Source organism: Vidua macroura, chromosome 2, assembly GCF_024509145.1.
Source record: "Vidua macroura isolate BioBank_ID:100142 chromosome 2, ASM2450914v1, whole genome shotgun sequence".
In the NCBI taxonomy this organism is placed as follows: domain Eukaryota; kingdom Metazoa; phylum Chordata; class Aves; order Passeriformes; family Viduidae; genus Vidua; species Vidua macroura.
In genome coordinates, this window is record NC_071572.1 from 73,724,882 (window position 1) to 73,739,745 (window position 14,864).

Below are 14,864 nucleotides of genomic sequence, written 5' to 3' on the forward strand. Positions count from 1 at the left end.
TCTGAGTCAGCATCATTTTAGAACTGCTGTCCTGCAGTTAAAGCTTTATTTCATATAGTATTAAAAAAAATCCATCCTCAACTTCTGATCAGTAAAGTTTCCTGAGTTCTCTTCTCCATGAGATTGGCTGTTATCTTCCCTGCTTTTGCAATGTGGCACCATACAGACAAGTTATTTTTGCCTCCCTTGAAGCCACCTGCAGTTTCAGACCAGATAATCTAATGGTAGTGTTGGGACAGATAAGCAGCTGCCACAGGCCATTGCCAAACTTGAAACACTTTAGTGGTAGGTAAAGCAATCCCTATACAAAGTCCATAAGTTGCTTTCAGTGGTGAGAAGTATTCAGTTTTTGTTAAAAACATAGACAAAAAAATGTAAAACACCTGGTTCATCCAGCAAGTATTTTAATATTCATAGACTCTCCCTGATGCCAATGGGCTTACGCACACTGTACCCAGCAGAAACCACCCCATCCTTCAAGGAAGTCTTCTTCCCTGCAACCTTCCCACAAAAGAGAGTACAGAAGTAGACTGCAGTAGTCTCATGATATCATCAGCATTTCAAACCATAACATGTTTGCTGTAATGAGATTTCCTGAGATGGTTAAGGCTTCATCCGGTTGTAAGATTTGTATGAACCAGAACACCCACAAAGGCATCCCCCAAGCTGTCAATGGTACAATCAAACAGCATGGTGGCTTTCAGAAGTGCTCATGAAGGTTACATGCTTTGCGTGTTCGAAAAGCCTTTGTGACATCATGAAAAGCTTTGGCTATGATTTGCTGTGTCTGGAAATTGATATGTTAATGGTGCTTCAGGTAGTAGGACAGCAATACCTAGTGCCTGTCCTCCTTTACTATCCCATTGATCCAGTCCACATAGTTGAGGATCTTGGTGTAGAAGCCGTAGCCTGTGGCACAGCCGATTCCCCAAGAAACGATGCCGGTAGCCACCCAGCGACCACTTTCCCTGTCTAACACCGTGAAGACGCTCCCACTATCCCCCTGGCAGGTATCCTTCTTGCCTTCGAGGAGGCCAGCACAGAACATGTTCTCAGAGAAAACCATAGGGATACCTTTCTTATTACTGTCTAGCCAACTCTGACACTTCTCTTGTGAAACTGCTGGTAGGCTCACGTACTTCAAATCGCTTGAGATGCGGTTTTTATCCACACCAAAGCCGCTCACGTAGCCCATGTGCCCATGCGCGTAGAATGAGGTGTTGGTGGCATCTGGGAGACAGATGGGCAGCAGTGTAGGGCCCAGAGTTACTGGGTTTTTCAGCTCCAGTAGGGCTATGTCCCCATTGAAGTTGTGCTCATCTTTAGGGTTGAAATCTGGGTGGATAAAGATCCTACGTACAGGGTGGTTACCCATCCTGTGGAGCTCGTCTACGTTGGTGTGGCCAAGGAAAATGTCAGCCTCTTCTGCCAGCTGCTCCAGGCTCACATTATTCTGTACTCCTCCTTTGGGGAAGATGGTGTGGGCAGCGGTCAGGATCCAGCGATCACCCAGGAGGGCACCACCCCCTCGTCCATTGATGCCAGTCAGAGCCTGCCAAGGAAAATTGCCTCTCCCTGCTGATTTGCCACCCAAGATCCGCTGGACTTCAACAATGGGATGGACTGGCTTCCCACACACTGTGGAGAAACACAAGAACATGACACCTACCCTCTGTTGTCCTGGCTTTTCTCTCTCTTTGCTCATCATCACTGTTTAATTTCTCTTTATTTTGGCTTTTTGGATAGTTTTACATTTTCCCTCACAGATACCACTATCCTCATCCCCCCTCCCTGCATGTTGTGCCAGTTTTGTACTGATTGTAAGCATAAGTCAGAAAATACCAGACAAAGTCAGAGCTTTTACTGACCTGGCAAGCAGGATGGAATTCTCTTCTGGCCATCTTGATCCAGCCAGGTTCCCTCAGGAGAACAGGTGAATCTTTCTGTAGGATGAGAGGGAAGGGAATGAGACCCAGGCCTGCAGGCATGGGGTGGGAAAAGAATAGAATAGAATAGAATAGAATAGAATAGAATAGAATAGAATAGAATAGAATAGAATAGAATAGAATAGAATAGAATATTTTCAAGAGATTTCTCAACCCTTCCATCCCGAAGCACTCTTTCCTGGGAAAAGCTGCTTGTGGTAGGGTGTGGAATGTTTCTGTCTGTACACCTTGAAGCACCTCAGTTCCAGGGGAGCAGTAAAGCTCATCCACTATAGAAGAAAAGGTTTAAGGGCCATCTACGTGAAGTCTTATCTTCACTGAGTCCACGGGTGTACAGAGCACTGTTTGACCTTATTTAGCTCAAAGAAGGGAGAGAAGTAGTAAAAGCATGGATTTTAGATTCAAACTTTGGTGTTGGTAGTTTGCAGAGAATAGGACAAGGTGGTTTGTCCCAGAAATGGGAACCAGATGAGTCAGTTACTGTACATGATAAGTATCTATTTCTGAGCCTAAGTTGCAGGTCAGCTAAACTTCACATGTCATGTCTCAACACAAACTCCACTACCTCCAACACCTTGCTTTTCTCAGAAAGTTTGTGCTGGTGACTAAAAATAATTTTTATACAATTTGTCTTAACACTGAAGTAAATGCTTCTACAAAAATGTTTGCTATTCTCTTTCAATATTGACTAAATTAGGATGACTCCCCAGAATTTGGCTGGAGCTGATATTTGCTTGTTCCTGATTTTTCTTCTGATGAGACTGATCTCTGAATCTGTATGAAAGAATTAAACTCAGATGCAAGAATAATCAAATTGAACATTAGTACCAGCTTAAAGAACTCTTTAGCAGCATGTCACCTCTCTCCAACATGCAATACAACCATGTGTCCATGCTGGTAACTGTGTCCAGGAACTGATTCAGATTATTTTTTTTTTTCCTTGTGGAGGCTAAATGAGCAGCCAAGGCAAGGAAATAATGAACTCCTTATGCTGTTCTTGCAATCAAAGGTCCTGCATCATCAAGTAATGTCTCAGGTGTAAAAAGAAGGCATGTGAATGGTTTTGAATGATGACTCAATTTTTTCTGAGCTGCTGCATTAAAATAGATTTTTATGCAAGTGTGTTATTTAGCTCTTAGATATCTCTGCAGCTGAACAATATTCTAAAGAGCTAAACAGCAGTACATTGGAGCAGAGTGTGTGTTTATTTATTTGCCTCTGTGGCAACTTGGACTGATGCAGTGAGTTTTATGAATTTTGGTGATTCCCAGACACCATGCCTCAAATTTCAGTGAAAGAATGAATTCCACCAGAAAATAATAAAATCCACTAGGGAAAAAAAGAACCACAACTACAGCTGAGAGAACCTTCTCAGACCTTCCACAAAAGTTAAAGGGAACATGGAAGAGGGATGTGATGGGCTCTGGGAATGAAGCAGGGTGGGAATAGGCTGAGACAAAAAGACTTGAGATATGCTGCAGGGTCAAGAAAAGACTGGAGAGTCTTCACAGGAGGAAAGCATGAGCACTAAGCCTGGGGAGAAGAGGAATTCTAATTGGAAACGTGAGAGGGCTTTCCAGGCACAGGTCTCAGTGGTGTCTGTGTGGGATTAGGACTCACCACCGCCAGTTCCAGTGACGATGTGGTAATAGGGCTCATTGCACTGGTATGAGATCACTGACTGGTACTCATTGCTTGCAGGCTCCTTAACGTAGCTGAATACACCATTGGTCAGGTTTTTGGGGCTGCCACAGTTCACAACTACAACAAAGGAAAAAAAAGAAGACATGAATCAACGGCAGACTGACAGCAAGTCTGGGCATCGGGGCCATGATGTGAAGGACCAGTTAGGACAGTGGGCAAAGACAGGTTATCCTAAAATAGATCCCAGATTAGGATCTTTTGCTTTTAGATGTTGCAACATCATAGAAATTTTTGAGTGATATTTTATGCATTTTTGTAAAGGAGGAAAAACATTTGAACTTTTGCAAATTCAGAAAAATGTGAATCAGTGGTGGACCTCCAGAGGTCCTTCCAGACAGCACATCCATGAGGCTATGGCATGGACTAAGTGAGTCAGAGAGGCTGAATTTCCTGTGTTCCTGGAGGAAGAAAGCCACAGTAGGGGATGTTATTCCTGTTCTCAGATCACTCACTTTTACAGTGGGGCATGGGTTGATGCCATGTGCCATCAGCCTGGCAGACAGCTGTGAAGGACACCAGCTTTTGGTCGCCCTACACGGGAGAGAAAAACATCTGTTTGTTGTGCAGAGCCTTTAATTCCTTCTCCACATTTAAATATTTTTCTGTGTGCCCATCTTTTCACTGCTGTCCAGTATCTGCCCCTATGCAGTCTGTTCCAGTTGCTGTCTCCTCCTGCCTTCCCTCTATCCTGTATTTGCCACAGGCTACACATTCTTCATAGCAGGCCAAGATACCAGCAGCCAGCAACTATAAACCCACAATGAACCAGAGGTGCTACCCAGCCCTGGCAATAGGATGGCAAGGGAGGCAGGTAGCATCTTCTGCTTTCATATCCTTCCAAAGAGGTGTTCTTGTTTACCAACTTTTCCTGGGATCTTTGTCTATAGTCTTCTACCAGGGCTTCATGAAAGAGTAACTGCATAAAGAAGGGAGCTAGGAAAAGAGAAATCACTGGAAGAAAGCTGAGAGAAGCAAAGAAGAAACAGAAATTACAAGAGGTTGCCATGAGTGAAATCTTCAAAGAAAGTTTAACTGAAAGGTGAAAGACACAAACTGAAGACAAAACAGAATATGGCTGAAGGGATTGGAGAAGGGATCTCACCTCCATCAGGTTATACCCAGTCTTGCAGCTGACAACAAAATAGTCCTGAAATTGATACACAGGCTGCAGGTCTCTGATGATGGTAAACTGATCCTGTGGGACAGGCTGTGGGCACCGTATTTCTGTGAGAGAGTGGGACAGATTAAACTGGGATTAGCAAACAGTGTCAGTAGGCTGTAGTAGCCTCTGGGGGAGAAATCTCTTACTCTCTGAGGTGTAGTGGATCTTCCAGCCATGGCTGAACCCTGAGTCATCAGTGAGGAAGAGTATGTCCACCTCATTGCTGTTGGTTTCAATGATACCAGGTGGTTCCCTGCCACAGAATTCACCAATCTCTCCCCCTCGTGCTTGGATCTGATGAGGAAAACTTGTTATCACCGGGATAGAAACAGAAACACACATGCTTCTCTGCCTCAGTATGCCTGTTTCAACCCAGACCAAGTTTACCAGAGTGATAGTGAATAGGGCTGGTTGTCAGACCCACCTCTGCTTATGCCTTCACTGACAGATCAGAACTACAGACTGACCTAGCACAAGCTCTACTTCTCCCTTATCTGGGAATCAGAGCTATCAGTCCCTGAGATTAAATCAAAGGGAAATTAAACTGGAGGAAGGATGTTTTTTCCCTTTTTTTTCATCACCTATGACCCAGAGCCTCTGACCTCAGGACAGCGGTAACTAAATGCACTGAGGGAGAGACAGGAGCTCAGTCATTCATGCTGGGGCATTCTGCTTGTACTGATCCCATATTTCTCATCTGAATAGTGGTGTCCCCACGATTCCTGTCCAGGTCTGGCAGCAGGGTTGGGAGAACAATTTGCTAATCTCAGTACCTTGAGCTGGTCATAAGGACAGTAGACTTGCTGGTGATCATCAATCTCAAAGGGTTCCAAGAACTTGAGGGAGATAGAGAGGCCCTTCTGCAGACGGATGCTGTAGTTACACCGGAGGTTTTCAGGATAGGGCTGGGGGTACTCGGGGCTGCTCAGGTACCCAGACGCCTCTGTGAACAACTCACTGCTGCACTCCACTGGTGAAGAGGAAGAAAGGACAGGTCATATCATGGGGCTGTGCCTTCTGCAGCCCCCTCATCGGCTTCCTAAGTCACTTCTCCCAACCTTCCTGCATGAAGGGCTCCTTTTCTGGAACCCTCAGATCTTTTAAAATTTCTCTTTACCTTTGCAGGAGTGATGGTCACTCTGAAGCCGGTAGCCAATCCGGCAAGAACAGAAGTAGCCACCCACATAGTTGTGACAGAAGTGCTGGCACTGAGGCCTTCCATTATTCTCGGCAGCATTGTTAGGATCACATTCATCCAGATCTGAAGACAGAGGAAGTGAAGGGGCAAGGGGAAGAAAGTGTTAAACCTCCCTGCTCTACACTGACAGTACTTCGAGATCCATATCCTTGTCTAAAGCTTCTCTATTTGCTTGGCAAGGAGGGAAATTGGTTGGAGCCACACAGGCTTTTCCCTTCTGCATGCTGAGGGTATTTCTTACTCACCCACAGCTTTGTAATAAGCCAGGAAGCCCCTGTAGGGAATCACTGTGCCATTATCTTCATTGGAGAAATCAGAGTGAAATTCCAGGTGCATCTTGTTCCCCTTAGATACAAACTCCTTTCTTCCCGGGTGATTGCCTGTGGTTGACCCAAGCCGGCCACAATATCTGCCCAAGTCCTTCTTGTCTGCTTTGATCTGTCAAAGTTAAGGTGAAATCAGTGTAGCCTCATAAGATTGAGTCTGCTCCACACACTGATATTACCCAACCAGGAGCTGTCAGTGCTTGCTCCTCCCATTTCCATCTTTAACTCCTTCCCTTTCCTTTGTGGGAAGCGTCAGAGGAGGCCTGGTGGATAAAGAGCCATTGCATGTGGTGGCCACTGGATTGCCATCTCCAGGCACCCCTTGGCCCAGGTGTCTATGCACATACCTTAACATAGTCATAGAAGCAGGACTCAGATGGCTCCAGGTCAAAGTATTTGAAGGTCAGTTTCACCACATAGCCTTTTGGGACCTGGATATCCCAGCTGCTGATATTATCATTGGGATATGGCTTGGGATAGCTGGGGGATCTGATCTCCCCAAAGAAAGGAGAAGCTCTTGGGACCGGACTGCAACCGATCACTCCAAAAAAGAGGAAGGCCCATGGGAGACAAGGAACATGCCTGTGAACATGACAAATAAACTGTGACATTGCACAAAATTAGGTCATTCAAAATCAGGGGAGACTTCACAACTGACTTGTGCACTGTCCAGAGGAATGCAAACACAGGAGGCCCAGTTGCAGGACCAGCTCCTGGCTTGGATCACTCAGGAACAAGAAGGGCAGCTGAAATGAAGACACCAGCACTTACAAGGTTCCAGCAAGCCACTGTAGTAGCCTCTACAGAGAAATTCATTAACCCAGGAAGCAGTGTGGAGGAGCCTGGGTGAATTCCCTGAGTAAGGAGGTCTGCATGTTCCCAGAAGCTGTAGGGCTGATTCTTATAGAACCAGGAGAAGTTTGGGCCCCCTTGACCCTGGGCCAGCGGGTTGTTTCGGGTTATCTCTAGTTTAGGATCCTTGGCGAGGATCTGAAGAGCTCAAGCTCCGTTTGCTGTGGAGTAATCCTGCCAGTGTCTCCTGGGCAGCCCTCTACCCAGTCATGCCTCCCTCTCTGTCCTCCAAAAGTTGGCACTCACATTTTTTTCCTCTCATTCTGCACATCTCCCCTCTTGCCTTCTGTGTCCCTCCGAAACAAGCTCACTGCCCAGAGCAGCAGCTTAGCCCCGTTGACCTATTCTCCCCCTAGAAAGGTCTAAGCCCCAGGACCCCCCACGTTTCCCCAAGGCTGTGCCGGCGCGTCCCCCTCCCCAGAGTCCCGACTCACATCTCCGTGCGCTCGCCCCTGCCCGTGCAGCCCGGCGGAGCTCCGAGCGGCGGCCGGCGGGGAGCCGGGGGCGGGCGGGACGGGGGGAGGAGGAGGAGGAGGAGGGAGCGAGGCAGGCAGGAGCGGGGAATAGAAAGCCGGACTGCGAACAGCCTGGCACCGGACCAGGTCCCAGCGCCGTCTCTGCTGCCCTCTGCTGCCGAGCGCCCCGGTCCGCGAACACGGACCCGGGGGTGCCCCGGGGGTGTCCCGGGGATGTCCCGGCCTGGCCACGCAGAGCCGAGCTACCTCTTCTGGCGCAGGAGGCAGGAAAACGATTGCCAGACACTCCTCCGAGGGCTTGGTCTGCAATCCAGAAGCTGTTCCGAGTTTGTTCCCACCGAAAATGTCCTCCTAGGAAGCCCCCCAATACTCCTGGGCTATTTTCTGGTATAGAAAGATGAGAAAATTTATAGTCGTCACAAGTTAATTCAAACATTTAAAAATCAAGCTGAAATTAAGCTGTCAAAAAAGATAAGTTTTCTCAATTCTGACCTGCTGAAGAGCACTTCTGAGATTTTTTTTTTTTTGGGGGGGGGGAGTGGGAACTGGGATCATTTTCAAGAAAAGCAAGAAGCCTCAGGCACTTGAGTTAAAAAAGATATTAAGAAAAATGAAAGTCTACAGAATGAAAGGCATTTGAGAACAAATCCCTTTTCAAGGACTTGTCTTGATGTTTCTTCTGCAAGCATTTTTAGGAGAACCAAGATAGATAGATAAGGCCCTCTATTTAATGGGGAAATGAGAAAATATAGCAACTCAAAAACCCCTTTCAGGCTTTTAACAACATAGTGCCCAAGACATATATTTGTGTCCCCAGTTTTATGAAGTTTAAAATTTCTTGGCTTTCAGGCTTTGGTGTAAGAGATAAAACACCATTTTAGTGTTTTTTCTTAGAATTATGAGTGGCTTCAGAGAGGTTAGGAAGTGTCTTGCATTGAAATCAGAGGAAGTAATTCACAGCCACAAAAACATGTTGAATGAAGATGAAAATAGTGTTAAAATGAATGAAGAAAGCATCTTTGGGATATTTATGGAAGTGTACTAGAGAACCTGTTCATCAAACATCTGAATTATTATCCCAAAAAGATGACATAAACATATAATTGGTGCCACTGTAATAACACCATATGGCCTTACATATCAGATTTAAGATTAAACAGGGGATATTATCCCGTACTTCCTGATGTCCAAGTATATCCTCTGCATGATGAACAAACTTGGGCAGGCTCACTGGTGTGCTGTGCCATGCCAGAGTGGTTTCTTACTCAGAAACCACACCTGGAAGGTAGCTGGGAAGTACTGGAAACTGCTCTTGGAGAGATCTGTTATGAGCAGGTCACTGGTGGGAAGAGTGTTCAAAGCACGGACAGACAGACACCCCTGGGGAACATTTGTAAGGAAGTGGGCACTTTCGCTGTGTCCTTGACAAGCGATCTTCTATCCAGGGGGCACTTACTGGGAGTGTCCTGTGACACTTTCAAAGCACATCTCCCGTGTCTTCATTTCCTTCTCCCGTCCCGATAACATCATCTGGGTTAACAGGAGACTACTTCAGCTGGTGAAGTAGAGGTGGTTAGCTGGGGACACATCCAACACCAGCAGCCCACCTCTAACACACATCCCAGAGACGCGCCTGGCTTGGGCAGCACAGCTACATCCTCGGTCCTGCTCCAGGGCTCCCACTGGTGGCGTTCCCCTTCAGGTGCTCTGCGCAATCTTCGTGTTAGGCTGGGGCCAAGAAATGCCATGGTACCCGTTTTTCTTTGGAAGGACATATGTGCTCATCTTTGCTTAGGGGCAGAATTCCTGTAGGACCACAGGACATATGTAGGACCACAGAATGCCAAAACTAGCCCCTGTTTACTACCTGCTGGCCTCAGCTGCATTACAAGTGGTCTGGACAGAAAATACAGACAATATCAGAGCAAAGTAGAAAAACTGTACATCTTCAGTATGGTCAAAGACACCAACTCCACTTCTCATGGAGCAAGAACCCTGCTTTGAATACAGTGTCTTGCAGGAGGCAATTGGAAAGAAATCTGCTCTACAGACTCAGAAAATTTCCTCTGGCATGCAGACTAGATCCTCTAATCCACAGAGGAGGAGCTGGATACTTTATCCTCAAGCCTGAGTCAAGGAGGACAGAGAAGTACCTCTGTTTGGCCTCCTACAGTTACACTACCTGCCCTACAGCACAGCAGGGCTGCAGACCCAGACTCACCTATAAACACTGAGCTGCTTCCCCAGGGCACTCTACCTTCAACCCTGTTGGTTTGACTACCCAAAGTACCCAAAGGTGTGGTTGGAGCCTTCTGGGGACACTGGCATCGGGCTTAGCCTTCACACAGTCAGGCCTGTGCTGTCTGGTGGCTCAACACTCTTTCAGACAAATTGTGCCACTTCTGCAGCCCTGGCTGATAGGGAGAGGATGATCAAGACCAAAAGAAGGTTCGGTAGTCAAAGAATGGATCTTTTCCCTGATATGAGATGGTGAGCAGCAGCAACAGCATCTTGGCAGCCTGTTTCTGTGTCTTCTAAATCAAGGAGCAAAACCAAGTGTAATACCCTGAGGGATACACAGTTCTGCAGCACCAGCCACTCACCAATATCACACCTCCTCCCACCTGTGTCCTCCCAATATCACAACTTTCCCCTGCTTTACAGTGGCATCCTCACTTCCCATAGCCTCATGTCTCAGCAATGTAGTGCTGTTGGGTAAAGTCACCATCTGACTTAGGCATCACACATATAGCATGATTATGAAAGAAAAAAACCTGGATTATTAATGCTGGCAGTTACTACCTGAAGCTCTGGAACGTTGCAGTACTATGCCCTATGATTATCGTTAGTGTGGACTACATCAAGTGAGTATTATCAGTATTCTTATCAGATACTTCCTGAAGAAGAGAGGCTGTCATGGATATATGATGGCTGGCAATGAGTCAGAAGCAATCTACTTGACCTATCACCTCAGAGGCTTACAGGAAAAATACGTGGATGGCAGAAGAGTCTGGCTAATCACCTGAAGGCAATAGTGTCTGCCATCCAACCAGAATGTAGACTTAGAAGAGGAGCGTTTGTATCAGCTTGTGGTGCAGGGCCTGGGATGAGCTGATTAGTTGTTGATCACACGGTCTGGAAGATACCAGCCTGGACACGGTGAGGTGGGCTCAGTGTTGGGCATCAGGAGCAGCTCTGAGGATGTTCTCATGGCATGGAAGAGTGCAAAGAGGGCAACAGTGGAACCAGCTCAAGCTGCTGTCTGCCTTTTGCAGCTTCGTGATTCAACAAAGGTCATGTAGAGGCTCCGTATGGTAGAAGGAGTGATGGGTTGAGCAGGTCTGCACAGAGCAGACATGCTGGATGGCCTGCCTCTGATTGCTCACTGGCTTTGATTGTGGCACTCAAACTGTGGACTGTGGATACTGACAGGGTGCTCCTGCCTCATATGTCCTCAGATACAACCGTAAAGAGTCAGAGGATGACACTATAGGCACAGCTGCAGCTCCCCTTTGCTTATCACATATTCTGAAGTAATGCTTTTCTCATGGCACTCATCTTTGCAGTTCCCTGAAAAGAAGCTCTCCAGAAAATACTATTTTTAAATTAGCTGCTGGCAGAAAAAATGCTTTTTTTTCAGCTTATAAAGGGCTTATATTGTAAAAATATGCCAACCTCTTGGTTCTCTGTGGTATCAGTAGCTGCACATTTATGTGTACCCTGCCTTTCAACCTTTTGCTGGGGGGCAACCATAAGCATTTTTCAGAAATAATTGCCTGTGGACTCATGCCCATCCCATCAGGTGTCATAATTAAAGAACACCTCTCTTTGTGGCCTGGGTCTGGCTTTTCAGGGGACATCACCTCCTCTGGTTCTGCCCCTTGGTCTATGACTGCAGATAGCTGTGAACCAGAGGAGCTATGACGGTTGTGAGGAGACCCCACCAAGAATGCTGGAAGGAATGCTGGGGCTAGAGGTGGTGGCTGTGATTTCTTACCCCACAAAGAGATCCTGACCCTTCCTCACCCATGGGACCTTCTCAGGAACGTGGTGAACATGGGACTGATTACTCCAGCCCTCCCACTTCACACCACCACATGAGAATCCTAGACTCTGAAGGACAAGTTCTCTTTCCTACCCATCCAACTTGAGGATCGCAAGAAGCTGTGGCTGCCCCATCCCTGGAAGTGTACAAGGTCAGGTTGGATGAGGCTTTAAGCAACGTGATCTAAGTGAAATGTCACAGAATCACAGAATCACTTAGGTTGGGAAAGATCTCCAAGATCATCCTTTGACCAATCATCAACCTTTTCAGTGATACCATGGCAGTAAGAGCCACATCCAATCATCTCGTGAACACCTCTGGGGATGGTGACTCCACCACCTCCCTGGGTAGCTCATTTCAATGCTTGACAATATTTTCTCTGAAGAAATTCTTCCTGAATTCCAGGGGAGGCCTGAAACTAAATGATCTTTAACATCCTTACAACCCAAACTATTCCATGATTCTATGATCCCACGATCCCGGAAATAACGTAGCATCCCCAGAGGATCAGAGAAGCCGGCAGGTGATGGCTGCAGAAGCAGGAGCAGCCTAAGCTACCCTTGCCCACTCGGGCACCATCCCCCCACACCCCCCCATTCTCGGAGGGCATGGCGGGGTTCGGCCGCGCTGGGGGGAGCAGGAGGAGCGCAGGAGCTGCGGGGGCCGGGCCGGCCGCGGGGCAGCCCCCGCCCCGCTCCTCCCTGAGCGCTCTTATTCTGAAAGGAGCCTCCGCGCAGCCGGCGGCCCAGTGCCCTCCCCGCCCCGGCCCATCCCGCTCCCCGCCTCCCGCTGGCCCGGCCCAGCCGTGACCCCCGGCCGGTGGGCGAGGCTCAAGAAAACACGCTGCTACGTGGGGGCTCGGCTCGCTCTGGTCTTGTTTCTTTTTCTTTCTCGCTCTGGGGAGCGCGGGTCCCGTCCGGGCATCTCTGCGGGGAGCGCTCACTTCACCTTCTGGAAAACCTGGACGCAGACCTCGTCTTCAGCAGTCATGCGCTGGGAAAAGGGAGGCAAAAGAGCAGTTTAGGTTGGATCCCCTCCTGTCTCTCCCCAGTTCTGCCAGCCCTCCCGCTGCTGGCTGGAGGCTCGCAGGCCACATACTGATGCACTGCCGACCCTCCCAAAGCCCCTGCGGCTCTGGCTGCAGGGCAGGGAAGGGACATCGCCTTTGTTGAGCTGTTTAACTTTTGAGTTTAACTTTTAAACCCTGGAGGCGGATGTTTGTGTGAAGCGGTGGCTGCCCCCCCGCAGAGCCGGGGATGAAGTCTGAGAGAAGGTGGAAGGAAACTGCAGGGCTGACTCAGAGCCAACAGCACCCACACTGTGTCCCCCCACTCGCTGTGATTGGAATTTTGCAAGCTGCGCTGGACCCCTCCTCACCAGATGCAGCTGGTCCCCCTCCAACCAGTGCCTCCAGCCTCGGTTCCTCTTCTCTCCGAGCTGCTCACACACCAGCTGATCCCCCTCCCAGGAGACGGTTGTCTGAAGGGAAGGAGAGGGGGAGACACGGTCCATGGACAAGGGTGATACATGTTTCCAGCGATGACACTGGCTGTTCCTCTCAGACACAATGTTAAATGCAATCCCTGATCTGGTGTCTCTTTAGTGGTTCCTTGGGACAGATGGTCTTTGTAGGAGGTGAATGACCCTCTGGCTTCCAAGTGCAACAACAGAGTTCTGCCAAGTGGCCCGACATTCTATCTTTTCAGGGCTTTGCTCCAGAGGATAATATCCTCCGGATCCCAGAGAACTGGTTTCTGGCTCTTTGCAGTTCATTCTCTTTGCAGTGAGTGATTTACTCATAGAACCACTTACTCCTGGACCTGCAGGGGCATGCCAGCTCTGGGCTTAGTTCTCACCTGGGTATTGAGTCAAAAAAACTGAGCAAGTCCCTGAACTCTTTAGCACACCCCAATCCCTTGTGAAACTGCACTGCTTGGGTTTCTCACCTGGCACTTGCGTCCATCCACGGGTCCCAGGTCTTCCTCAAACTGGACTCCCAGGTCGAAATCCATAACATAGTCCCGCAGGGAGGTGATAGTGCGGATGACCATGTGATCTCCCGTGTGGATAATCTCTTTGTCCGGCTTCAGTAGGCAGACCAGCTTTCGCAGGACCACGTTGATATCTAGAGGATGAGAGAGAGGGGAGATGTGTGGACGACCTGGGCCCCTCTTCCAGCGCAGGTCCTCCACTCTTTTAGCCAAGGAGCATCAACCATAGTATCTCTTTTATTCTACTACCACAGCACAAAAGCGATGGTAGGAGACAGAAGGTTCCCAATTCCCTTCCTCTTTTCCCTTTCCGATTCAACTTTTTGGAGATACAGAACTGAACTAAAGGGGAAGAGGGAGCGTGATGGGAAGCGTTACCTAAAGCCCGCAGGTAATTGTCCATGTTCTCTTGGGAGACGAAGCGGTAATAGCCAGTGAGGTTGGGAGGCATGCCGGGGCAGTGGGACGCGGCGGAGGGTGCGGAGAAAAGAGCGCAAGCAGCCGGGCAGCAGCGGAGCTGGGACCGAGCTGGCTCGCCGGGCGGACCGGTCGCTCTCCCGCGGTGCGGGGAGCGCTGCGGAGCGGCTCGATCCCCGCGCCCCCCGCCGCAGTAAGAGTCCCCGCTCCGGGGGGCGCGGAAAGGGCCGGGACGGCCCCTGCTCCAGCATCTCCGCCTCGGCTGGGCAGGACGTAGGGACGGCGAGTTACCTCCTCACCCTCCGCCCTCCTCGGGGGCTGCTCGTATTAAACTCTGGACTTCCAACCAGCGGCAGGGAACCCTCCCTCTCCGGTCCTTCTACACACCGTGACGCCGGTATCTGGGAGCATCGTCGGAGCAGTGCCCCGGCCTGCGCTCCCCACGGTGCGGACACCCCGTCGAGGAGAGGCGGCGGCAGGCTGGCAGCTCCGCCCTGCCGAGCCTGAGCCCGGGCTCCGGGTGTGGTCTGCAGCCCCTCGCCCCCGCATCCCCCCGATCTCCACGCCCTCCTCGTCCCTCAGCAGCCGCCCCGGTGTCGAAGCCACCCGCAGCCGTCGCCGCGCTCCGCGGACTGCCTGGCCCGCAGGGGGGAGGCGAGGAGCGGCCGGCGCGCCCCTCCCGCATCCCGATCCCGCATCCCCGTCCCGCGGCACCTGGCGCGGCGGCCGCGCGCATTGGCTGCGCCC

At 49.5% G+C, this 14,864-nt stretch overlaps 2 protein-coding genes across 3 annotated transcripts; both read right to left on the minus strand.

The window, feature by feature from the left end:
• Nucleotides 1-387: 387 nt before the first annotated feature.
• Nucleotides 388-7,744, minus strand: C1R (complement C1r). Its single transcript, XM_053971768.1, has 11 exons — nt 7,623-7,744; nt 6,684-6,918; nt 6,256-6,448; nt 5,930-6,073; nt 5,586-5,782; nt 4,959-5,106; nt 4,753-4,874; nt 4,103-4,181; nt 3,567-3,707; nt 1,869-1,943; nt 388-1,638 (listed from the first exon to the last, which is right to left on the minus strand). Coding segments are annotated over exons 1-11 (2,139 nt in total). The 5' UTR covers nt 7,625-7,744; the 3' UTR covers nt 388-835.
• A 4,819-nt stretch (nt 7,745-12,563) lies between these two features.
• Nucleotides 12,564-14,855, minus strand: RBP5 (retinol binding protein 5). Of its 2 annotated transcripts, none has more exons than XM_053970115.1 (4): nt 14,832-14,855; nt 13,656-13,834; nt 13,087-13,188; nt 12,564-12,702 (listed from the first exon to the last, which is right to left on the minus strand). In XM_053970115.1, the coding sequence occupies exons 1-4, from the start codon at nt 14,851-14,853 to the stop codon at nt 12,649-12,651; spliced, it is 357 nt and encodes a 118-aa protein (XP_053826090.1). In that variant the 5' UTR covers nt 14,854-14,855; the 3' UTR covers nt 12,564-12,648. The 2 variants fall into 2 exon arrangements, with proteins under 2 accessions (XP_053826090.1, XP_053826089.1); XM_053970114.1 differs by lacking the exon at nt 14,832-14,855 and adding an exon at nt 14,079-14,599.
• Nucleotides 14,856-14,864: the final 9 nt, after the last annotated feature.